The sequence below is a fragment of the Mustelus asterias genome, chromosome 23 (genome assembly GCF_964213995.1).
Source record: "Mustelus asterias chromosome 23, sMusAst1.hap1.1, whole genome shotgun sequence".
Classification (NCBI taxonomy): Eukaryota; Metazoa; Chordata; class Chondrichthyes; order Carcharhiniformes; family Triakidae; genus Mustelus; species Mustelus asterias.
The window spans coordinates 34,684,912-34,710,386 of record NC_135823.1 but is presented as its reverse complement, the minus strand read 5'-3'; the positions used below and the strand labels follow the sequence as shown (position 1 = coordinate 34,710,386).

The window sequence follows — 25,475 nt, the reverse complement described above, 5'->3', positions numbered from 1 at the left end:
ATTGGTGGCATAGTGGACAGTGAAGGTTATCTCAGATTGCAATGGGATCTTGATCAACCGGGCAGTGGGCTGACGAATGGCAGATGGAGTTTAATTTAGATAAATGCAAGGTGATGCATTTTTGGTAGATTGAACCAGGGCAGGATTTACTCAGTTGATGGTAGGGCGTACAGGAGAGTTACAGAGCAAAGAGATCCAGGGGTACAGGCTTATAGCTCCTTGAAAGTGGAGTCACAGGTGGACAGGGTAGTGCAGAAGACATTCAGCATGCTTGGTTTCATTGGTCAGAACATTGAATACAGGAGTTGGGACTTGTTGAAGTTGTACAAGACATTGGTACGGCCACACTTGGAATACCGTGTACAGTTCTGGTCACCCTATTATAGAAAGGATATTATTAAACTAGAAAGAGTGCAGAAGAGATTTACTAGGATGCTACCGGGACTTGATGGTTTGAGTTATAAGGAGAGGCTGGATAGACTGAGACTTTTCTCTGGAGCGTAGAAGGCCAAGGGGTGATCTTATAGAAGTCTATAAATTAATGAGGGGCATAGATCAGCTAAATAGTCAACATCTTTTCCCAAAGATAGGGGAGTCTAAAACTAGAGGGCATAGGTTTAAGGTGAGAGGGGAGAGATACAAAAGGGTCCGGAGGGGAATTTTTTCACTCAGAGGGTGGCAAGTGTCTGGAACAAGCTGCCAGAGGTAGTAGTAGAGGCAGGTACCATTTTGTCTTTTTAAAGAGCGTTACATGGGTAAGATGGGCAGAGGGATATGGGCCAAATGCAGGCAATTGGCACTAACATAAAGGTTTAAAAAAAAGGGCGCCATGGACAAGTTGGGCCGAAGGGCCTGTTTGCATACTGTAAACCTCTATGACTAAATGTTTAGCTAAGTAGTAGGTTTTAGGGCACCTCAAGGGAGAGAGATCAAAAGGTAGAGCAATTTAGGGAAGTAATTCCAGAATTGAAGGCTGAAACAATAGTGGTGCAATTAAAATCGGGGATGCACAAGAGACCAGAATTGGAAGAGCACAGGATCGTTTATATGGTTGGAGGAAGTCACAAGGGTTGGGTGGGGACAAGGCCATGAATGGATTTAAAAGCAAAGATGAGTATTTTTAAAAAGATGGGAGAATCTGTGCTAGTTAGTATAAAGGCAGCAGTTTTGGATGATCATGTTTACGGAGGGTGGAAGATAGAGACTGGAATAGAGTGCACAACCCTAATAAGGCATCCCTGCCAGCCATTTTCTGAAAGAAAATATACAGTGTGAAGGTATGACCAGAGGGACTACAGTGTCTTACAGCAAGCAAATTACAAGATGAATATTAAATCTGACAAATTTTATTGTAACGGATCTATGATTGATATCTTAAAGTAGGGTGACCTGAACCATACACAGTCCTCCAAGTGTGGCCTAACCAATATGGTTTCCTTTCCTTTGGAAGCAGTGCTCTCTTGTATAATGCAGAGAATTGTTGTTTATGAGTTGCAATTACCTCCTTCCTCCTTTCCAATAAGCTTAGTGCAGACATGTATTTTCAAATCCAATGGAAGAGGTTCTTGCAGAATTGCAAACTAAGGTAAAGAAGTATGCTCTAAGTAATCCATCTTCTAAAAAAAAAAGTGCCATAACTGCCAATGCTTTTCAGCACTTCTTTGCTTAGACTCCTATTTATTGACTGCAGCTCAGCCTTCAACACCAGTATTCCTACGAAACTCATCTCCAAACTCCGTGGAATGGGCCTCAGCTCCTCCCACTGCGACTGGATCCTGAACTTCCTAACCCACAGGCTGCAATCAGTTAGAATAGGCAACAACACCTCCTCCATGGTCATCCTCAACACTGGTGCCCCACAAGGCTGTGCCCTCAGCTCCCTACTATGCTCCTTATACACCTATGACTGTGTGGCCAAATTTCCCTCCAACTCAATTTTCAGGTTTGCTGATAATGCCAGCATAGTGGGTCAGATCTCAAACAATGACGAGACAGAGTACAGGAATGAGAGAGAATCTAGTGAACGAGTGCAATAACAATAATCTCTCCCTCAATGTCAACAAAATGAAGGAGATTGTCATCGACTTAGGAAGCGTAAAAGGAGAACATGCCCCTGTCCACATCACTGGGGACAAAGTAGAAATGGTCGAGAGCCCCCCCCCCATGAAGAAACTATAGTAAGGAAAGCTCATCAACGCCTCTACTTTCTCAGAAGACTAAAGGAAGTTTGGCCTGTCAGCTACAACTCTCACCAACTTTTACAGATGCACCATAGAAAGCATTCTTTCTGGTTGTATCTGAGCCATTGAATCAAATTAAATCAAATGGTTGTAGCTTGGTACGGTTCCTGCCCTGCCCAAGGCTGCAAAAAAACTACAAAAGATCGTGAATGAAGCCCAGTCCATCATGCAAACCAGCCTCCCATCCATTGACCCGGTCTACACTTCCTGCTGACTCAGTAATGCAGCCAGCATAATTAAGGACCCCAAGCACCCTGAACATACTCTCTTCCATCGGGAAGATACTGAAGTCTGAGATCACGTACCAACCGACTCAAGAGCAGCTTCTTCCATGCTGCCATCAGACTCTTGAATGGACCTACCTCGCACTAAGTTGATCTTTCTCTACACCCAAGCTATGACTGTAACACTACATTCTGCACTCTCTCCTTTCCTATGAACGATGTGCTTTGTCTGTATAGCATGCAAGAAACAATACTTTTCACTGTATACTAATACATGTAACAATAGTAAATCAAATCAAGCTGTTTGACTAACCTAAATGGCATCTGTACAGATGCAGTCTTCACTGCTAATAAAAGCAGCAAAACTTACTGGGAAAAGTAATTTGATTCAATGGCTCAGGGCGTGGAGTTTTTCCAAATTCGCAAACAAGTTTGTGTTGAATCTTGGATCTGCAACATCCAGAACACAACTTGAGTTTATATAATATATGTTTTTTTAAACGAAAGACATTGATCAAAGAGAAAGACTCTAAAGAGAAACAACAGCAAGTATTCTGCAGATGTTTGAAATTTAACAAAAACAGAAAATGCTAGAGTGAGAAAACGGAGATGTTTTAGGTCAATGATCTTTCATTGGTCCTGATGAAAGATCATTGACCTAAAATATTAATTTGGTTTCTTTTTCCACAGATGCTGCCAGACTTGCCAATTTTTCCAAGATTAGAAAGACGGGAGAAAGCAGTCGCAGCCTTCAAGTCAGAATTCCAGACATTAGGGAAATATGGCACCATTGTCCTAGTATACCAACAGATTGCACTAGCAAGACTCCTATAAAGTATGGTCTCATTCAAATGACCACTATCGAATCTGGAAGAATCACTATTTTCACAATGATAAAAAGAATCAAGGTATCATTAAGTTTCTGCTGCTGTTGCCTCCACCATTTTCTTCTTTGTTATTTTGAATTGAATAAAACAGCTGGGCATCCATAGATATGATGTGGAGATGCCGGCGTTGGACTGGGGTAAACACAGTAAGAAGTTTAACAACACCAGGTTAAAGTCCAACAGGTTTATTTGGTAGCAAAAGCCACACAAGCTTTCGAGGCTCTGAGCCCCTTCTTCAGGTGAGTGGGAATTCTGTTCACAAACAGAACTTATAAGACACAGACTCAATTTACATGAATAATGGTTGGAATGCGAATACTTACAACTAATCCAGTCTTTAAGAAACAAAACAATGGGAGTGGAGAGAGCATCAAGACAGGCTAAAAAGATGTGTATTGTCTCCAGACAAGACAGCCAGTGAAACTCTGCAGGTCCACGCAACTGTGGGAGTTACAAATAGTGTGACATAAATTCTGATTCTAGGATCGCATGATAAAGACTCAGGAGGAAAAAAGCAGAAATATTTATGTGAAATAGTGTGACATAAACCCAATATCCCGGTTGAGGCCGTCCTTGTGTGTGCGGAACCTGGCTATCAGTTTCTGCTCCGCGACTCTGCGCTGTCGTGTGTCGCGAAGGCCGCCTTGGAGAACGCTTACCCGAATATCAGAGGCCGAATGCCCGTGACCGCTGAAGTGCTCCCCAACAGGAAGAGAACAGTCTTGCCTGGTGATTGTCGAGCGGTACCATTGATACCATTGGTACCATTGGTACCATAGATATACCATAGATTTATGTCTTCATGAGAGACAATTGAAAATGATGTAGTTCATTGAGAGCCTCTAGTGGAAGAATCAGGTATAGTTGGATTTGCACTTGATACCACGGATAGAAACACGTATAGGGAGATACAAAACTGGCAATATCAGATTGACTGTCCATTATATGCAGCATTTAATATTTAATTCCACTAACTGCAATGGCACTGAAAATCAGGCAGCATATAACAAGCAATCAATCCAATACCACCCAAGCAGAATTCTACCCACATGTATACTTTTCAGTTTTCAGCCATTAGTAATGAATAAATTAACTCCAATGACAAACACTGAACATTGGTACCAATTCAGATGCACACAAATGTGAAAAATGCAAACAGGGATCCGATTTCTAACAAACTTGTTCCTTGGCATCTGTTTTTCTCTTCACCCCATTGTTTATGCCATAAAATAATTGTTTCAACTGGATTTGCAATTCATTGATACATGGCACATGGCATTTTCAGTCATGGAAGAAAATACGTGATGCCAATTGTCAAATGGGAAGAGAAAAATCAGGCAAGGTGTCTAACAGGTGGCCAATAAGCTCCAACAATTCTTTATCCACCACTGCAAGCTACAATCAGTACTGAGGTCCTCACTGCTGGTTAGCGCTCCAGTTCTAATAAGGCAGACATGCTAAACCTGGATTCTTAAAAACCTAACAAAAAATGATTACTTCATGTGATGATACTGTGCCTTTGAGAAAAGTATTTCAATCATTTTTCTCTGTAGGATGTTTTGCCAGCACCGTGTTGTCTGTAGCCAATGTCCTTTACTGTTATTGAAGCAGTATAGTTTACATCATGTTAGTTTTAATCTGAACTAATGCAGTATTCTGTGCTTTAAATGTTCCCCTGGGTTTGCTGAGTGGAGCTTGATTGGGAGTGATTGATAGATCATGTGATGTGACTGAGCTATTTTTCCACAGAGCATACTAGTTTTAGTTTTGCTTTCAGGAGCTGATTGAAGCAGAGAGACCCCACAGCTCCCCCTCTCTGGAGTTGAAAGTTGTGTTGTCTGGGTGGCTGTTTTTGGGAAGCTGCCAGAGACTGGGTTTACCTCTGAGATTTTGCTGTTTGGAGGATGTATCCTTCTCTGAAAACAGCTGTCAGATTCACTGTCCAGAAGTATTAAAAAGCTGGAAATCCAGCATCACAAGTTTACTTGTTTTTATGCTAACTAATGCTGGAGAAGGGTGCATGTCTGTGGAATATTACTTTACATTGGAACAAGAGATAAGTAGCTGTTAAGAGTTATACTGTCATGCTTATACCTTGTAATTGGTAAAAGTTATGCTAATTTTGTTATATTCGAACTGTGTTTGATAAAAGCTTCCTAGTGGGTCAGGTAAACTTACCTGGAGTGAAACACCTTATGCTCATCAATGCCAAAATCAAATGTAAAACTTAGGTTCTAGGCTAACTTCACAAAACACCTTGGAGTTGCTGGCCTGGGTCTTAACATTCAAACTTGGACCAATATGCCCATCTTACAGTTCATAATTTCCGCTCTCTGAAGACATGCTTTCGATCCCTTGGTTTACTTGAAAAAAAACGTTAGCTTTGATGATTGGAAAGAGGCAAATAAAACTGGTAAACTGCTTTTTTTTTAAATATGCAAGATGGTGACTGAACTGGGGGTGAGACTTCCTAGAGGTCAGTAGATGCAACCACACTGACAGCAATGAAGCAAAATCAAATTGGAAATATTGATGAAAATGTGGCCAAAATCATGAATTGCAACAATAAGACCACCAGGAAATGTGTGCTCAAAGCAAAATATAGATGCATAGATATCTTCCTGCTAGTTGCAACCAAAGTGAAGAGGGCACTCAGCAGAGCAGATACCTCCACCATACTGTTAATTCAACAGTTTCCCTGCCTGGTTGATGCTCTGTAACTACAAAGCTGAAAATAAATCTTTTTATTAAGAGCTTTCATCTCACTGAGGAGGCTTTAAGCCAATCCACATCCAAAAAACTCTGCTCACATTTTGACAGCTGAGGCAATTCTACACAATACTTACAGCATTCTAAAATATGAATAAGTTTTCATATCTCCCAATGTTAGCATCCATTAACAAATTCCAGGATCGACATCCACATCTTCCCCAAAAACTAATCAGCTCGTGCGCCAACTTTGGTTGAAACCCATCACTGATATATTGTTTACAAACAGAGAGGAAAACATTACCACCGCCCACCTTCAGAAGTAGTAATGCCAAAACATCACGTCACAGAAGGACCAGCCTTTTACTTTGTGTAGTTCGGAGAAGCTAAGAACACACCAAAAGATGTAAATCAGGGGAACACAAGATGGTTAATCATTAAGCTTGTATCAAAAGATGCTGGAAAACAAAAATATTTCTACTTAATTTCATCTTTCAACACCCCACCCCAAACTGTGATGGAAGTCATGAACCTGTGGCAAATATAAATACATGCAGATGCATTTGCAGAATTAATTTCCAGATTTAATACTTACAAAATACTGGAAGCAAGAATAAAATACAAAACCCAGCTCAGTTATATTATTGCTTCGTAAATTATTCATTGGAGCAAAAAACAAAATCATAGAAAGGAGTTTGCACATTCTCCTCGTGTCTGCATGGGTTTCCTCCGGGTGCTCCGGTTTCCTCCCACAGTCTAAAGATGTGCGGGTTAGGTTGATTGGCCATGCTAAAATTGCCCTTAGTGTCCTGAGATGCGTAGGTTAAAGGGATTAGTGGGTAAAATATATGGGGGTAGGGCCTGGGTGGGATTGTGGTCGGTGCAGACTCGATGGGCCGAATGGCCTCTTTCAGTGCTGGAGGGTTTCTATGATTCTTCTATGATGGTTACGCGGAAGGAGGACATTCAGCCCTATGTCCATGCCCAATCTCTGCAAGAACTCACCTACCCCCCCGCCCCATTCCCCATTTTCCTAGTAGCCCAGCAATCCAGTTCCATTTTGAAAGCTTTGACAAAGGGTCATCGGGACTCGAAACGTCAGCTCTTTTCTCTCTTTACAGATGCTGCCAGACCTGCTGAGATTTTCCAGCATTCTCTCTTTTGGTTCCATTTTGAAAGCCTTGACTGAATCTGTCTCCACCACACATTCAGGTGGTGCATCCTAAATCTTAACCAGTCACTGCCTACAAAGGTTTTCCTTCCTTCTACCATTCGCCTTACACCGGTTCTCAACCTTTTCGCCAATGGGAACTCCTATATTCAGCCTGTGCACATCTGTATTATCTGCCTGACAACTGTCAATTCTGTCTCTCTGACTCTCCAAGCAGCTCTAGATTTGATTGCCCTGCCTTTTCCCTTCCTGGGAGTGCATCTTGACTGTACCTTAAACTTATTCCTATTTAAAAGCAGCCCATCGTTCAGTTACAAACCTTTGATTCCAGTTTACCTGGATCAGATCCATTCTCACTGTTGAAGTTGCCACTCCACCATTATTTTTACTTTTTATCCTTTTCCGTAGCCAACCTAAACCTTACGTATGATGCTATTTGTCACTGTGCCCAAATATTCCCCTGTTGTCACTGGATCCAGCTCATTTCCCAGAACTAGACCAAGAATGCCTCCTTCCTCGTTGGGCTGGAAACATACTGATGTGGAAAATTATCTTGAACACATTCTAGAAACTCTTGCCCCTCTCTAGGATAGTAATAAAGTCTACAAAGAAGTCTAGATTAAAGTCAACATGCGCCAATTTCAGAAGGGCAACCTCAAATGCAGAAATAGATTGCTGTAGTGATATGATACAGACTAAAGCCTGCTCATCTCACAAAGAAAAAAACAAGCAACATCCATGACCACAAAAGGTAACAACTGAAAAGTGACAACATTTAAAAAATGGAAATTGCAGTATCACTCCAGAATATGGTTGAAGATTTGTGTGGGAATGATGGGAAGTCTTTTTAAGGAGGACTCCACATGACAAGCTGCAAACACAAAAGTTTAGATGACTTTTTTGTTTAACACCACAGATTATATATTCATTGAAGATCACTCTGACTCACTTAAAATAACTGAAGTGCGATTAGAAGTTGTGTGAAAAGCTTCCACGTCCACACCTCCCTGGCAATTGCGATGGTTGACAGCACCAGTCAAGATGCTATCTCTTTCAATGGATTAAAGAAAGAGATAAATAAATATTTGATTAAAAGCGGGATAAAGTGCTATGGGGAAAAGGCAGGGAAGTGGAGTTAGGGTGAGATGGAGATCAGCCATGATCATATAGAATGGCGGAGCAGGCTCAAATGGCTGAATTGCCTACTCGTGCTCCTAATTCATATGCTCCTGTGCTTCAATGAATGAAGCTAGCATACAACACATTTAGTAAACTGGAGATCCTGAGTTTGCACCTTAGCAGTACCCCAGAGGGCTGTGCACTCAGTCATTGAGCATGTTCAAGACAGAAATCAATAGATTTCTGGGTACTCATAGCACAGGAAAATGGCATTGATGTAGACGATCAGCCATAATCTAACTGAAAGGCAGAGCAGGCTGCACAGCCTACTCCTGCCCCTATGTTCTGAATAATTTCCATTTGCAGTGCGTCTTTTAACAAAAGTAAAACTACAAAACACTTCACAGGAACATTTAAAAGTTTCTTTCCAAGTCTTTTGTGCAACCCTCACTTTCTTCACCTCACCACGCTTCCAACAGTTGAGAATCCAAATTCTGGAATTTTCTCTCTAAAGTTCTCTTCTTCATTTATGATCCTTAAAGCTAACCCGGCCAAGACTTTGCCACACAGGATAAACAGCGTTCCCTTTAAGATGCGTAAACATACAGCCGCAAGGCAATCTTAAGGGATTGCAATATGGTCACAAACTGGCCACACTGAGGAAAATTAGAGGGAATACTGGTTTGCCATGGCCTGAATGTCTTTCCTTGGTTCAGTCAATCTTTGTCTCATTATGCTCCTGTGTAGCATGTTATGTATGACTCATCATATCTCTCACATCACAAGATAAACAGCCAGTTGATCTGTCTTTGGAGATGTTGGTTGAGTAACAAATATTGGGCAGATCACCAGAAGAACATTCAGCTCTCAAGTAGTTCCATAGAACATTTTACATTTAACTAACCATAAAATCCCTACACTGCAGAAAGAGGCCATCTAGCCCATTAAGTCTACACCAAATCTCAACAGCATCCCACCCAGGCCTTCTCCTCTGCCCTGTTCATTTACCATGGCTAATCCACCTAGCCTATATATCTTTGGATGTAGGAGGAAACTGGAGAACTCAGAGGAAATACATGCAGATAAAGGCAGGAATCAAACCCAGGCCCTGCCGCTGTGAGACAGCAGTGCTAACACCAGATGCGAAGGGGCAGCGCTCCGAAAGCTAGTGGCTTGTGCTACCAAATAAACCTGTTGGACTTTAACCTGGTGTTGAGAAACTTCTTACTGTGACCACCAGACAGACAGGGTTGTAGTTTAACATCCCATGTGAATTACAACATTTCCAATAATATACTTCTTCCTTTAATATTAAATGACCAGGTCAGTAAAGCTATTACTACTTAGATCCCATATCAAGTCTTTTTTACAATGCAGCAAAGCTAGTTTATTCTTCCTCCAGAAGGATACGTACAAATTTGAAATATCGAGTAAATCTCAACCAATATGACAAGTGCAATTAATTACTGATGGTGATTAAACAAGAATGGTCAAGTTGGGGCTCTTTCACTGGGGCTGAACGCTGGAGGGGTCTTCAAGATAAAAAAGTATTGAATATCTTAAAAGTTATGCTTTTATTAAGTGGACAGAATCGTCCAAAGAACTAAAGGAGATGGTATAATAATGATTTTTTATATAGAGGCATCAGAAATACACAACACCTTCAGTTGTGGCATTGTTTACATCCCCTTCAACATGCCGATATGGCCTTGATTTAGCATCTCACTGAAAGAACAGTGCCTCTTAACAATGCAGCACACCTTTAACTTTGTCAGACTCACAAGCCTAGATAATGTGCTCATGTCCTGGCATGAATCTTGAACATACAATTTTCTGACTCAGGCCAGAGTGCTGCCACTGAGACAAGCTGAAGTCAAGTTTTCAAAAGGAACAATCTGACTTATGAAGCCCATCAGGTGCTGGCTCGTCTGTTGTGCATCAACATGGGTGGTTTCTACATTTGATGTTTTGCTTTACCATGTGTCTCTATAATTAAGCACTTGATGTTAAAGTAACCAGAATCTCAAGTTTACGAAACAGCTGTGAAGGAACCTTAAACATATTTTTCCATTGCAACAATGGTTGCAGTGAGCTGAATTATCCATGATCTACAGGATATATATTTGTATCGTTCAAACTTGCTTCAACAGCACCTCCCAACCCTACAACCTCTGCCAGAGAGGAGCAAGAGTAAAGTAACACCGTCAAATTCCAAGTCATACGCTGCCCCAAACTGTATGAATTGTATTCCTCCATTGTCACTGGGACAAAGTTCTAATATTACCTACCTACCACCATTTCAAAGATTGAAGCAGTTCAAGAAGGCCTGCCACCAGCTTCTTGGAGCAACTGGAAGGGTAAGCAATAAAAATTGAGCTTTAGCTGTAGTGAACTTCAGAAATTTTGGTTAGCAATTATTTGCTGGTATATTTAATTGTACAAGATACTGAAAATTCTGGAGCTATTTTAGGCCACTGCAGGTATCTTGACGGATAAACAATCAGGTCTTGCTGTTCTGTTAATGTGCAATGCCCTCACTAAATAATGAAATTTAACAATCGCTGCAAGATTACTGGAATTTAAGTGCAGCAGGAAATTGCTCCATGTTGCATGTAAATAATCTTATTTCAATATCCAAGTTATTTATATCCCAAACAAATTTCCTACTAAATTCTGCAACATTGGAAATCCCCAACTCAACCTCTGGTTCAATTCAAAAGGAACTTAAAATATCAGTAAACTAATTTTTAGAGAAGTGAAAGCACTAACAATTCCATTTTCCCACTTGCAAACACATAACTGAAGGGAAGTAGTGCTCAAGGAGTATTCTTTAATTGATATATTTCAGTATACTTTCACCGTAATTTATCCCCATCTTCCTGGTCCTTCTCCAAATCCACTTTTCTGGATTTATATATTTTAACAAACACACAAGGACCATACAACACTCATCATCTATCATATGCTTTAGCAAGTCTACATTCTATAGATTGATTTATAAATTATTAAATGATTTGCAAGTGGTGCACACTTCCTAGCCACAAGCATTAATTCCCATAATGCTTTTTATGTCAACATTTATACCTACATTTAAAATGGAAGCTACCTATGCAAATATTTAAAACTGGGGAAAAAAAAACACCCGAGTTTATCAGTGGTAGGGAAATTATTGGAAAAGATTCCGAGGGACAGAATTAATCTCTGCCTGAAGAGGCAAGGATTAATCAAGATTGAGGCAGTGACTAGGTGTGTAGATGAGGGAAGTGCAGTTGATGTAGGACATATGGACTTCAGTAAGGCTTTTTGCAAAGTCCCACATGGGAGACTGGCCAAGGTGTAAAAGAACATGGCATTCAGGGCAATTTGGATCCTAAATTGGCTCAGTGGTAGGAGGCAGAGGGTGATGGTCAAAGGTTGTTTTTGTGACCAGAAGCCTGTGTCCAGTGGTGGAACTCCCACCCACCTGACGAAGGGACAGCCTGTTCCGAAAGCTAGTGGCTTTTGCTACCAAATAAACCTGTTGGACTTTAACCTGGTGTTGTTAGACTTCTTCCAGTGGTATAACACAGGGATTGATGCTGGGTCCCTTGCCGTTTGTAGTATATATTAATGATCTATATTAATGTGAATGCAAGTTCACAGATTACATGAAAATTAGTGGCGTGGTAAATAGCAAGATGGAAAATCTCAGATTACAGGATGATATAGATGGGCAGAACAGTGACAAATGGAATTTAACACTGAAAAGTGAGAGGTGATGCATTTTGGGAAGGCTAACAAGGCAAGGGAATACACAATGAACGGTAGAATGCTAGGAAGCATAAAGAACCAGAAGGACCAGGTGGATAGGAGTCAGGAGGTGAGTTACTCGCCGTAGTATTCCTAGCCTCTGACCTGTTCTTAATGCCACTGTGTTTATGTGGCGAGTCCAGTTGAGTTTCTGGTCAATGGTAACTCTAAGGATGTTGACAGTAGGGAATTCAGTGATGGTAACACCATTGAATATTAAAGAGTGGTGGTTAGTGTGTTTCTTATTGGCGATGGTCATTGCCTTGCATTTGTGTGGTGCAAATGTTACTTGCCACTTGTCAGCCCAAGCCTGGATACTGTCCAGAGCTTGTTGCATAGGTAGCTTCCATTTGCTAAAATCAGATGGGCATTTGAACATGGACTGCTTCAGTATCTGAGGAGTCACGAATGGTGCTGAACATTCGGTGAACATCCCCAATTCTACCTTATGACTGAGGGAAGGTATTGATGAAGCAGCTGAAGATGGTTGGGCCTGAGACACTACCCTAAGGGACTCCTGCAGAGATGTCCTGGAACTGAGATGACTGACCCTCCATAACCACCTTCCTATGTACCAAGTATGACTCCAACTAGCAGAGGGTTTGCTCCCAGTACCCATTGATTCCAGTTTTGCGAGGTTTCCTTGATGCCACACTAAATTGAATGCAGCCTTGATGTAAAGGGCTGTTACTCTCTCACTTCAGCTCTTTTGTCCATGTTTGAACCAAGGCTATAATGTCAGGAGCTGAGTGAGCTTGGCGAAACCCAACTGGGCATCACTGAGCTGGTTAAGGGGTCAAAGATTTACAGTAAGGGGCTGGAGATTGAGGGGATCGGAGGAAAATATTTTCACTGAGGGTGGTGGGAATCTGGAACTCCAATGGCTGGCACAGAAACGATGGTCCAAAGAGCCTCTCTCTGTGGTAGAAACCCCTATGACTCTATGACACAGGAAATCATGATTTCCCATATCATGGGGTGAATGGGATCAAAAGTTATGGGGAGAAAGCAGGATTAGACTATTGAGTTGCATGATCAACCATGATCGTAATAAATGGTGGAGCAGGCTTGAAGGGCCAAATGGCGTCCTCCTGCTCCTATCGTCTATGTTTCTATGTAACACAGGATCATAGTTCATAGAATCCCTACAATGCAGCAGGAGGGCATTTGGCCCATCGAGCCTGCACCACCAACAATCCCACCCAAGCCCTATCCCTATAACCCTATGTATTTACCCTGCTAGTCCCCCTGACACTAAAGGGCAACTTAGCATTGCCAATCAACCTAACCCGCACATCTTTGGCATGTGGAAGGAAACCCACAAAAAGACACAGGGAGAATATGCAAACTCCACACAGACATTTGCCCAAGGCCGGAATTGAACACAGGTCCCTGTCTCTCTACGCTGAGGATGCCGGCTTCAGGAGTGCTTGGGCGTCCCAGCCTGCCAGTAAATCAAGAACCTCCTCCTGCACCCCGCACATCCATCATCAAATGGCACTGCTACTCCCACACTAACACCTTTCCCCTTGCAGAACTCCCCCAGCCGACCACCCACCTTGCAGACCCCCCCCCCCGCCCCGTATAAGCTCATCATTCTACATACCTCCCCTGCCCACCCTGTCATGGCCCCACTTTCTTGGCACTGCCCCGCCATACTTATGGTGCCCAACCAGCACTGCCAGGGTGCCAACTGGGCACAGCTCGGCCTGCCCCCCGACCACCCAGGGGCTTCAATGGCCTCAGATCTGATGCAAAATCCAGTTCTATTATTCGATCACTGAAATCCAGAAAACACTTGTTTACACATCACTGTATATTATTTTGGAACATTCACAGCTGTGATTCATCTTTAGGGCAAGTCATCAAGCAACTTAACTGGCACAAGTTTTGCAACAAAATCTGGTAGCAATGTATTTTGCAGCAATTTTTGAATAAAATCACACTTAAGAGCATGAGTTAATTGCAATCCCAAAATGATAGGCTATTATAAAAATCCACAATCTGACAACAAAAATGTAACTTGACAATTGATCTTTGTAAGTCACCAAGTTTGACCATTAAGAAAAGGTCTTCAAACCTGTGGGGAGGCTACGGTCTACTGGTATTATCACTAGACTATCAATCCAGAAACACAGCTAATGTTCTGATTTCTGGGGTTCAAATCCCACCATGGCAGATTGTAGAATTTGAATTCACTAAAATAATCTGGAATTAAGAATCTACTGATGACCATGAAACCATTGTCGACTGTCGGAAAAACCCATCTGGTTCACTAATGTCCTTTAGGGAAGGAAATTGCCGTCCTTACCCAGTCTGGCCTACATGTGACTCCAGAGCCACAGCAATGTGGTTGACTCTCAACTGCCCTCCAAGTGCAACGAGGGATGGGCAGTAAATGCTGGCCAGACAGCGACGCCCATGTCCCACGACAGATTTTTTTTAAAAGTGTAGCAGTCGGTTGCTTTTTGTTTCATCAGATTTAAAAGCATTCCAATTGATTTCAAGATCTAGCTTTTAAATGCACTAAGATAGAAATGTTTCCCAACATCTGTAATGAGAACAATTGATGGGATGCTATTAAGTGTATACTTCTAAACAAGTTACTATCATAGGGCTTATCAGATACATACCAATGGCAATTTAATTTCCTCTCAAGTGCCTAGAACTTTCAGCTTTCATATGCCTCTCACTCATGAGTATGCCACTTTAACAATGAGATCTGATGGAGCTTGGTGAAATGTCATGTTTAGCCAACCTCAAGTCTTCTACGGATATGGCATGTCTGAACAATCAAAATATGACACAAGAACATAGGAGCTGAAGTAGGCCATTCAGCCCTTTGAGCCTGCTCCACCGTTCAAAAAGATGACGACTGATCTAGTTGTGGTCTCATCTTTCAAATTCTTTAGAAACACAGGTCATTAATTTCTCATTAGTTTAACTAACAGCTCCCTCCTTGTCCCTTTCAGGATTCTCAACTTTTGCCTTTGATCTACAGATGAAATGGATCCTCCCTCAAAATCTTTGCTTCCTCTTTCATGCAAATTTTCTCAACAAGCAACTTGCTTCTTCTCCCAAGACAAGAACATTGCTGTGGCATCTCACTTCTGAACACAGAACAGAAAGCTCATCTATTGGACAATTCTTTCCTCAAATCCAGTCTACCACTCTCTCACGACAATCTTTCTCAACTCCTTCCCTTTTCCACAAATTTTACTTCAATTAACTTCCATTGTAGGAAGAGACAGAGAGTACACATCTAAGAGTGAGGTTACAAAAAAACCCAAAAAGGACGAAACTGAAGACTGTGTCTGAATTCATGTAGCATTTGAAATAAAATATATGGACTGATAGTGCCAATAGAAATAATAAGTACGATTTGATAGCTATTGTGGAGACAGAGCTATAGGATGACAGATTGTTACCTGGATATTGTACATACATTTAGGGAGGACAGGAAACTAGGTAAAGGTGGAGGGGTGGCTCCTATAATTAAGAATCATATTCACACAATAGAGGGGGAACGCCAAAGTTCAGGAAATCAGGATGTAGAAGCAGTTAGGGTAGAGGAGAATAATAATAAAGGCAACAAGCCACTTGTGGGAGTGTTGTATAGGCCCATTAATAGTAACTATATGGTAGGACAGGCATGAAAAGGAGGAAATAATAGTTCATCAGAAAGGTACGACGATTACCGTGGGAGATTTTAATCTATATATAGACTTGAAAAATCAGATGGGCAAAGGTAGCCTAAATGAGGAGCTCATAGAATGTTTTCAGGATATTTTCTTAGAACAGCACATTCCAGCACCAACAAGGGAGCAGGCTAGACTAGACCTGGTATTGTGCAATGGGATAGGAGGTATGACCTCATAGTGAAAGCACCCCTAGCTAGCAGCAATCATAGCATGACTGAATTTTACATTAATTTAGAGGGAGAAGAGTGGGTCCAAGAAACTTAAATGAGGGCAAATGAAAGCATGAAAGCTAAGCTAGCTAAAGAAAATTGGCAAATTAGGTTAAGGAATAGATCCAAAGAGATGCAGTGGCGGACATTTAAAGAGATATTTCAGAATACACATTCCTTCAAGAAATAAAAATTCCTAGGGGTGGGGAAGAACCCAGCATCCCTGGTTAACTAAAAAAAAGTTAAAGGTAGTATCAAACTTAAAGAAAAGGCACATAACTGTGCAAAGATGGGTGGCAGGTCAGAAGACTGACAGGATCAAAAAAAAAAGCAAAGAACAACTGAAAGATCGATGAGGAAGGAAACACAAGAGTGCCAGAGAAAGATAGCTAGAAATATAAAGGCAGATAGTGCGAGTTATATATTTAAAAATGAATTAACAGGGTTACACAGCGAGTGTTGGTCCTATATAAATTGAATCCGGGGAATTGATAATGGAAAATAAGGAGATGGCAGATGAATTGAACAGGTATTTTGCATTGGTCTTCACATAGAGGATACAAGCAACATCCCAGGAATTGGAAGGAAAGGAGGAAATCGAAAATTATAACCACCAACAAAGTGGTACTGAGCAAATTGTTGGAGCTGCAGGCTGACAAATCCCCAGGTCCTGATGAAAGTCATCCTAGGGTCTTAAAGAAGTGGTTAGGGAGATAGTTGATGCAATGATTTTAATTTTTCAAATTTCCCTAGATTCAGGGAAGATTCAATTAAATTGGAAAATAGCAAATGTAACTCCTTTATTCAAAAAGGGAGGGAGACATAAAGCAGGTTACTACAGGCCAGTTAGCTTAATATCTGTCAAAGGGGAAATATTAGATGTGACGATTAAAGACGTTATAGCCGGGCATTAAGCAAAATTCAAGGTAAGCAGGCAGAGTCATAGTTTAGTGAAAGGGAAACTATGCTTAACCAATTTATTGGAGTCCTTTGAAGTAAGATGTGCTGTGGATAAAGGGGCACTAATAGATGTACTGTACTTAGGTTTCCAGAAGGCATTTGTTAAGGCACCATAAAGGTTGTGAAAAATAAAAGCTCATGGTATAGGGAGTAACATATTGGCATGGATAGAAGATTGGCTAGCTAACAGGAAACAGACATAAATGGGTCTTTTATTGGTTGGCAATGTGTAACAAGTGGTTTGCCAGAAGGATCAGTGTTGAAATCCAAACTTTTTATAATTTATATAAATGACACAGATGAAGGTGACCAAAGGTTTGGTTGTTAAATTTAAACAAGACACAAAGATAGGTAATAAAGGAAGATGTAAAGAGGACACAAGTAGGCTACAAAGGTACATAGGTTAAATGAATGGAAAAAGATCTCGCAAATGAAGTATAATGTAGGAAAAGGTGCATGTGTCCATTTTGACAGGAAAAAGCATATTACCTAAATGGTGAGAGACTGCAGATAGATCTAGTTGTCTTAGCTCATGAATCGCAAAAGGTTAGTATGCAGGTACAGCATACTAGGAAGCAAACATATGTAAGAATATAGGTGGGAATTTGGAGTTGAAGTTATATTAAGATCAGCCATGATCTTATTAAATGGCAAATCAGGCTCAAGGAAGCAAGAGGCCTACTCCTGCTCTTAATTTGTATGTTCATATTGAGGGGAAACAATTGCCGCTTCAAAATCTAATATGCAAGGCCAGAGAAATAAAGCAGACACTTACACTTGAAGCCAAGTAGTGAATGTGGATATGCTGTTCAGGTTCAGTACTAAACGAAATAAAATAATTTCTGAACATGGAGACCGCCTTAAAGACACCCATCAGACCTCTACACAGAAACTAGAAATCTAAACTTTTTCCAAACCGAATTGTAAATTATTGCAATTCTCTTTCTGGTTACCAGGAACATGACGAGTACAAAATGGGTCTAAATGAAATATCCAGATTTTCCAGTACACAGAACAGCAATAAACTTGAACCAGGAACAGAATTATTTCTATTCACCCTCCAATTGCAATAGATACAGCTGCTTACAAATCTTGTTCTGGGGTTGGTGGGTGCCACACTATTTGATCTTGTGGTAATCGATACGTCAGCAATAAACAGCAGAAGACAAAAAGCAGATGAACAGTCTACTTCATGACTCAAATGCCCAACAATGCTATCATCCTGTACAGAATCTTTGGGGTGACAAGAGAAGAGATGTTAGCAAGGTCCTGTTAGGTCACAACAGCTACAAAGTATTACAACCAGAGACATAAACACAGCCTGTGATAGGTTGGTCTATATTTCTCCAAGTACCATTGACAACTGGTCTCACTAACTGCAACCTGGTTATCGAAGGATTCTCCCTGCTCTGATCCAGGTAACTCTGAAAGCAACAGGAAGCTTACTAGTGCTCTAAATCAGCAAACAACATAGCTCTAACTGGTTGAAATCCAGCAGTACCCCTGCAGACCATTGGAGGAATAGGAGGCAGAGACATGAGGAGATTCTTGTCACCATGAATACATTCCCACAGCAACATCCTCCTTGTTCTGAGGTTTTACTTTTCAGCTGTAAAGCATCAAATCAGTTTTTTTTTTAAACAAACAAGTATTAAAAGCTTTGTTGCAAATCAACACGTTTCCAATAAAACACAATCTCTGACAAGAATACAACCTTAGAAAATGTTATTATTTAAATCAGTGTGATTTCATAGTTGTCACTATATGGAGAGAGAAAAAACACAAAGTGGAAGCTACTGAGCACCAATGTGAATTACCTATTCTACATGGAACTGTAGCGTTGGGCCTCAATCAAGGAAGTACAGAACAGAGGCATGGCGCTTAGATGTTAAGAAAACACGAGTCATTTTGGGTCGCATTTGCACACCTTCATGTACCTGGCTCATGAACAACATTTAACCTGCCTACAACTGTGTCCACAGGAAGATCTTAAGAAGCTAAAAAATGGAAAAAAGTTGAAAAGTTACACAACTGCAGTAAAAATCTTCAGGTTTTGATTTCAAATCCAAAAGCCGGATACATTATTAGATCACCTGCAATTAAAAGAACACTCTGCAAACATAAAGATCACAAAGTTAGCAGGCAAGTATGTACATGGTGCAAACATATTCTCTATTTTTCAAGCACAATATTCCAAATCATTATCCACATGAACTATATATTAGAGTTACTCCCCAGTTATTAGATATATTTTGCTATTTCACTAGAATAGCATCTAAACTGTACACTTACTTTTGAAAAGCACAAAAAGGAATGCACAGCAGCACAAGAACACTTCAGATGTGCAGCAGCGGTCACCAATAAGTATTTGCTTTGGAGATTTAGCAACAAGAATATCTATATACAAGATACCCATTTGAAAAAAGTGGACCCATGATTCACAAAATGGATCTAGCAACAGCCGTTGCCTTCCATTTTTCATTACGGGCATCACTGGAAAAGTCAGCATTTACTGCCCAATCTAGTTGCTCTGTGAAGGTGGCAACTGGCCACCCTCGAACTGCTGCAGCCCATGTGATACAGACAATCACTCAATGCTGTCAGAGAGCTTCAGGATCTGCCAAGTAACAATAAATGAATGATGATTAATGTCCAAGTTGGGATGGTGGGTGATTTGGAGGTGGTGGTACTCCCATGCATCAACTGCCCTTCCAAGTGTGGTGGTCACAAGTTTGAGAGTTGCTGCCAAAGATGCCTTGGTGTAGTTCGATCTATCCTTTGGACAGTACATATTGAAGCACTATATTGTGGCATTGGCCATGCTTCAATTAGCAGCACTCTCAAGACGTATGATTCCGGGTTTAAGTCCCACTCCAGATCTTGAGCACAACAGTCAAGGCCAACATTTCATGCAACACAAAGATAAAATGGCTGATCTGTGAGCCAATACTTTGCCCATATCCCTGGACTAAAAAAGTGCATCAATCTTAGCAACTGATCAAGCATCAACTGTTGCTCGTTGAAGGTTCCAAACTTCTACCTGTAGAACTGTTTCCCAACTTCACTCCTAAAAGGTCTGGCTCTAAGTTTTAAGACTCTCCAACCAGCAACAATAGTCTCTCCACGATATCTGTTCTCCTAATTGTCTTAAATTGTGATTAAATCACTATCTAAATTCCAGTGAACACAACCATAATGTATGTAATTTTTCCCTTGTAGTTTAACCCTAAGAGTTTATGCATCATTCTGGTAAACATAGGCCAAGCTCAGTCTTAGGTCAATGCATCCTTCTTACAGTGCACTGCCCGGAACTGCTTGCAGTATTTTGAATCTAACCAGGGCTTTGTACAGCTGTAGCATGACTTCTACCCTTTTGTATTTTATTAATCTAGCTATAAAAGGACATTATTCCATTAATCGTTTTTGATTAAATGTTATGAACAGATATGGAAAATAAAGGTTTATTTTAATTATTTATTTTTTGTATTATTGTCACAAGTAGGCTTACATTAACACTGCAATGAAGTTACTGCGAAAATCCCCTAGTCGCCACACTCCATCACCTGTTCGGGCACACTGAGGGAGAATTTAGCATGGCCAATGCACCTAACCATGTACTTGGAGCCCAAGTCTCTTTGAACCTTCAATGTTTCTAGTTTTCCAGCATGTAGGAAGTATCCTGTTCGAACCTTTTTAAGATCCAAAGTGGCTGATCTCACATTTGCCCATATTGAAATTCATTTGTCATAACTTTATCCATTCATTTAGTTTATCAATATTTCTGTAACCTTATGCTTCCATCTAAACTGTTTACAATGCCATCTATCTTTATGTCATCAGCAAATTTGGAACTGTTAATGAATAATTGAGGACCCAAAACAGATCCTTGTGGGAGACCACTATTCACATACTGTCAATTCAAATACCTGCACCATATCCCTGCTGTCTCCTACTACTCAAGATGTGGAGATGCCGGTGTTGGACTGGGGTAAACACAGTAAGAAGTCTCACAACACCAGGTTAAAGTCCAATAGGTTTATTTGGTAGCAAAAGCAACTAGCTTTCGTAGCGCTCTGAAAGCTAGTGGCTTTTGCTACCAAATAAACCTGTTGGACTTTAACCTGGTGTTGTGAGACTTCTTACTGTGTCCTACCACTCAAACCAGTTTCCGAGCCAGATCAATAATTTGCCTTCAGTTATGTCTATTATGAGGGATTTTATCAAATGCCTTCTGGAGGTCCATATAAATATCATCTCTGTCCACTACTTTAGTCTTCAAAAAAATTCATTCAGCTTCATCAAGCATGACCGGCCCCTTACAAATCCGTGCCAGCTCTCTGATCAGCTTTGGTCTCTTTTTGGTTGTCCTTGCCAACACAGCTCAAGGAATAAACTGGTTCTAGAATCACAATTCATTCTAAAACACCTCCCGCCAATTTGTCATTTTACTCTATAGACTTGGCCAGTTTACCGTGGACAGTTCCTGTCTGCATAGAAGTCAGCCCTATCTAAACTTAGAATCTTCTGCCATTTTGTGTTTCTCCCTATCAAACAATTCATTGAACCCCACAATATTATGATCACTATTAGATAAATGTTCACGCATCTCTCGGATGATAAATAAATCCGGCTCGTCCCCATGGTGGTTCTAGGAGACATTATATAACTACCCCAGGTACACAAAAAATTGCACAGCATGCGCTGGTCTGCTCGTCCCAGTCTACATTAAAGTTAAAATTCCCCCATTAAAACCACTCTACTTTGTTCCATGCATGCTTGCCAAATCGCTGCATTAATAGGATCTAACAGTTCACACCAGCTACAAGGCAGCCAATGCACAACTCCCACTAAAGTCTTAAATCCTTTCCAACTTCTTAAATCTACCTAAAAGTATCCACTGCCCACTTAATTTCACTTCTCTCCTCACTACTACTATTCCCCCTAACTTACCTGTATAACTTAGTATATTTATATCTCAGTCCTAACAGGCTTATTAGCCATGTCTCAGTAATATCTACCATGCCACATGCTCCAAGTTGAACGTGCATTGGCAATTCACTTAATTTGTTTCCCCTCACACTCAGTTTGTTTATTTTGTTCCAGCTTAACAATGTGTGAAATGGCCAGTGACACTAAGAATGGGATACCCAAGAGAAAACAACCACCACTGCATGAATGAGAATTTTTCCATTTATCACAGCAACCAATCTACCAACACGAATGAATGTGTCAAATCAACACTTCCATACTGAAGACCAACATCCACTGGAAACTCAGTTGAGACCACCCAAGTTCAATTTAAGTAAGCCTTTGGCATCTAGAAGAATGAGGTGGCTTTTGGTTCAACACCAAGCTCCTGTGGTGAAATGGCATGCTAACAAATTACACTTGCATCATTTTATTTGGGTACACTTGATCATTTAAGAGGGCACAAAGACTACATGATTAAACTAATGGCATGCAAACAGAGCTTTGGACATGACTTCCGAGAAATTCTTGAAATGCCATACATTTCACAGGTCCCAAGTTCCTGATTTAGCAAACATTGTCTTAAATGTGACAGAGGTACTGACCCAAAGATGGCTTTCCCAGAAGGGAAAGCAGAGTGTAAAATTTTATCAGTGATGAAATAGCAGCAATTGTTTTCCATAGAGAAGTCTCATTTTAAAGTGGTCAATAAATGTCAAGATGGAATTGCTAATACCCAATAGAAAATGCCAGCTTCAATACAATCAGGTTCAAAAACACTAGAGAAAGAAATGTTCCCATAGCACATAGATAGGCCACCCACCTTTCACTGTCACAAAGCACCAGTCAACTGGCTGCTATAGAAGAGCCTACTGGGAGGGGTTATATAAATGCTAGTCTGACGCTCTCATACATTACAATATAAAAGGAAAAGCACCTCTTTCTTAATAGATACAAAAACATGACATGATAAACAATGCAGTCCAGGATGCATCATTAAGACTGACTTGTAAAGAGATGTAGGAAGAAACTACACAAGTATAGTATACAGGTTACAAAGACTCTTTATTCATAGAGTGGGCAGGGAAATTTATAAAGCGTTCCCTTAAGCAGATCCACATTCACATCCATGAGTGAAGCGGGAAAGAGGCATTGGGTAGGCACAGAAAAAAAAGAGCTTGTTATACGTGGTGGGTGGAGAGATGTGAGGTAAGTGAGAAAGAGCAAAACAAAAAAGGTGGAGTACTCCATTACACCAGGATGTGATGGATATTGATACAAAAATCAGTAAGGTTTCCGGTTTTGAGCTAGGTACTCCAAAAGGTGGAGTAAAGATAAAAGCAATCACTGCAATTAATTTATACATAAACAAAATCTAATATTACTGAAGTTTACAGTTACGTCAAAGTTCTAAAAACTCTCAAACCTTTTTCCCTTTTTATGCATTCCTGAATGATCAGTATAGGTTATCTTTAAACTTCCTGATAATGTTCACTACTGAATATCAATAAGTCCTACTATATGTGTACCCATCCCCAAGCTATGTGGGCAAGAATTTCTTCCTAATGGACCCCTAAGATGAGACTGCAAGATACTTTCTTGGAATTATGTCATCCTGCATCCACATTAATAATGACCTCTCCTGCACATTCATTGCCAGAATAAGGCAGCGTCTTTTTACAAGATCATAAAATCCAATAGTGCAGACATTCCTTACCTTACAACGTGGTGTACAAATTCTGATTTTACTTGCAACCCCTCCTGAAGCATCCCACATTCCAGCACAATCCAGTTAGATCATAAGCTCTCTTCATCTTAACTGTGCTGCTATGAGCAGATCGCTAAAGTACATGTTATGCTGTAGCATCATATAATGGATAAGTGCACCCTTTACTGCATTACTGCTGCAAGTTTGCCCCATTGAAGGGCATTATCTCTATTGCACAAGGCGCAAGTACACAAAAAGGTCACAGAAAGAGCTTCCTAGTAACATAGGAACTCTGTCCTTTGTCTTGTCAAATATACACACATTCCAACCTACCAACGGCACCAACCCATGTTATTCGGAAAAGACATTCCTATTAAGCTTAATGCCAGTTTCCCTGGCTGTGTTGGGCTGATGCACATCAACCCACAAGGCCAGACTACACATTTACCTTGCTGTGTTGGGCATAAGCCAGCACAATAGTAGTTGTCTGACCACAATAGTGCTTTTAGCCACAATTAAGTCCCTTGTCTGGCTAGATGTAGAGATCAGTGCCACTCACAAAATTCAGATAAGGGAGGCCATGTACCCCACCTAGATCACTCTCTTGAAGATGCCCAATCTTGAATGATTTCTTGAATCACAACATTCCTAACCATTCCAGGGATCAATTACTGCACAAAAAAACTTCCTGGCAAGTGTCCCAACCTGACCTTTTATCAGTTTCTAACCTTGTCATGAATCAATTTCAAATAGTGCTGCGGATTAACCCTCTACATTTTAATATAATTTACTGCTATCACCTCTCATTCATCACCTTTCATATTTTTAACCATCCCTCATAAGAGCCCTTTTATACGATTCAGCCCCCTTCCAGTGTCAGTGAGACCCCACCTGCATCTCTGCCCATCACCGTTCAAGTGACGGACTCCACCTCTGTTCCTCCCCTTATAACTCTGCCCCTCACAGTCCCAATGAGAGCCTCCCCCTATACCTCTGTCTAATAAATGTGCCAGTGTCAGAGGCTCTTCACCGTCGCAACCGAGAGGCGCCCCCTCCTCTGGGGCTGCCCTGGAGAGTCCCTGCCCGTGCCGAGCCCAGCTCCTGCCCAGCCCAACCCGGCCCTCACCTTCCTTTTCCTGCTCTCCGCAGTCCCGCTCCACACAAAGCACTGGTAAATCACTCGCAGGCTCTGCTTCCAATTGTCCGCCTTAAAACTGTTCACATGGGAGCACCCGGCCGGACTCATGACAGGAGCCGCACCACAAGCACTGCCGCCACCGCGCAATCTCGGGCCGCAAGCTGTCCCCGCGCCGCCTCCTCCTCCGCTTTCCGCCCCCAAAGCGCCGCCCGCCGCCCGCCGCCCGCCGCCGTCGCGGCTGCGATTATTTATATGAAGAAAAAGCCCATAGTGTCGGCAAAGGATGATGGTCGTCAGGCGATAGCGCTGCGGGGGGAGGAAAGCAAACTCGCCGCACTGCCGGAAGTCCCGCCCACTCACAATGCCCTGATTGGCCAGACGCTGGCTCACTTGGTCCAAGTGGGCCCTCCGATTCGCCGGGCCGGCTGTCAATTAGCCGTCTGTACCGGTATTGCACGGCTCGCGGGGGGAGGGCATCAAACTCGCCGCACTGCCGGATGTACCGCCCACCAACCCTATTCTGATTGGTGAATCACGGCGCTGGGGGTCCGGACGCTTCTCTGATTGGTCACTGAGCTGCCCATCATCCTTCCATACCGGTTTCTGAGGGGGGGGGCGGTCCGTTGAACGATTTGAATGGCACGAGCGCGCT

At 41.5% G+C, this 25,475-nt stretch overlaps 1 protein-coding gene across 2 annotated transcripts in view; it reads right to left on the bottom strand.

Moving 5' to 3' along the window:
• usp22 (ubiquitin specific peptidase 22) overlaps positions 1-25,124 on the bottom strand; it is a 99,812-nt gene extending 74,688 nt beyond the window's left edge. For both annotated transcript variants that reach the window (XM_078240245.1, XM_078240246.1), the window contains exon 1: positions 24,812-25,124. In XM_078240245.1, the coding sequence (XP_078096371.1) occupies positions 24,812-24,931 (120 nt within the window). In that variant the 5' untranslated portion in view covers positions 24,932-25,124. The remainder of the gene's footprint in view (positions 1-24,811) is intronic.
• Between the last annotated feature and the right edge of the window lie 351 nt (positions 25,125-25,475).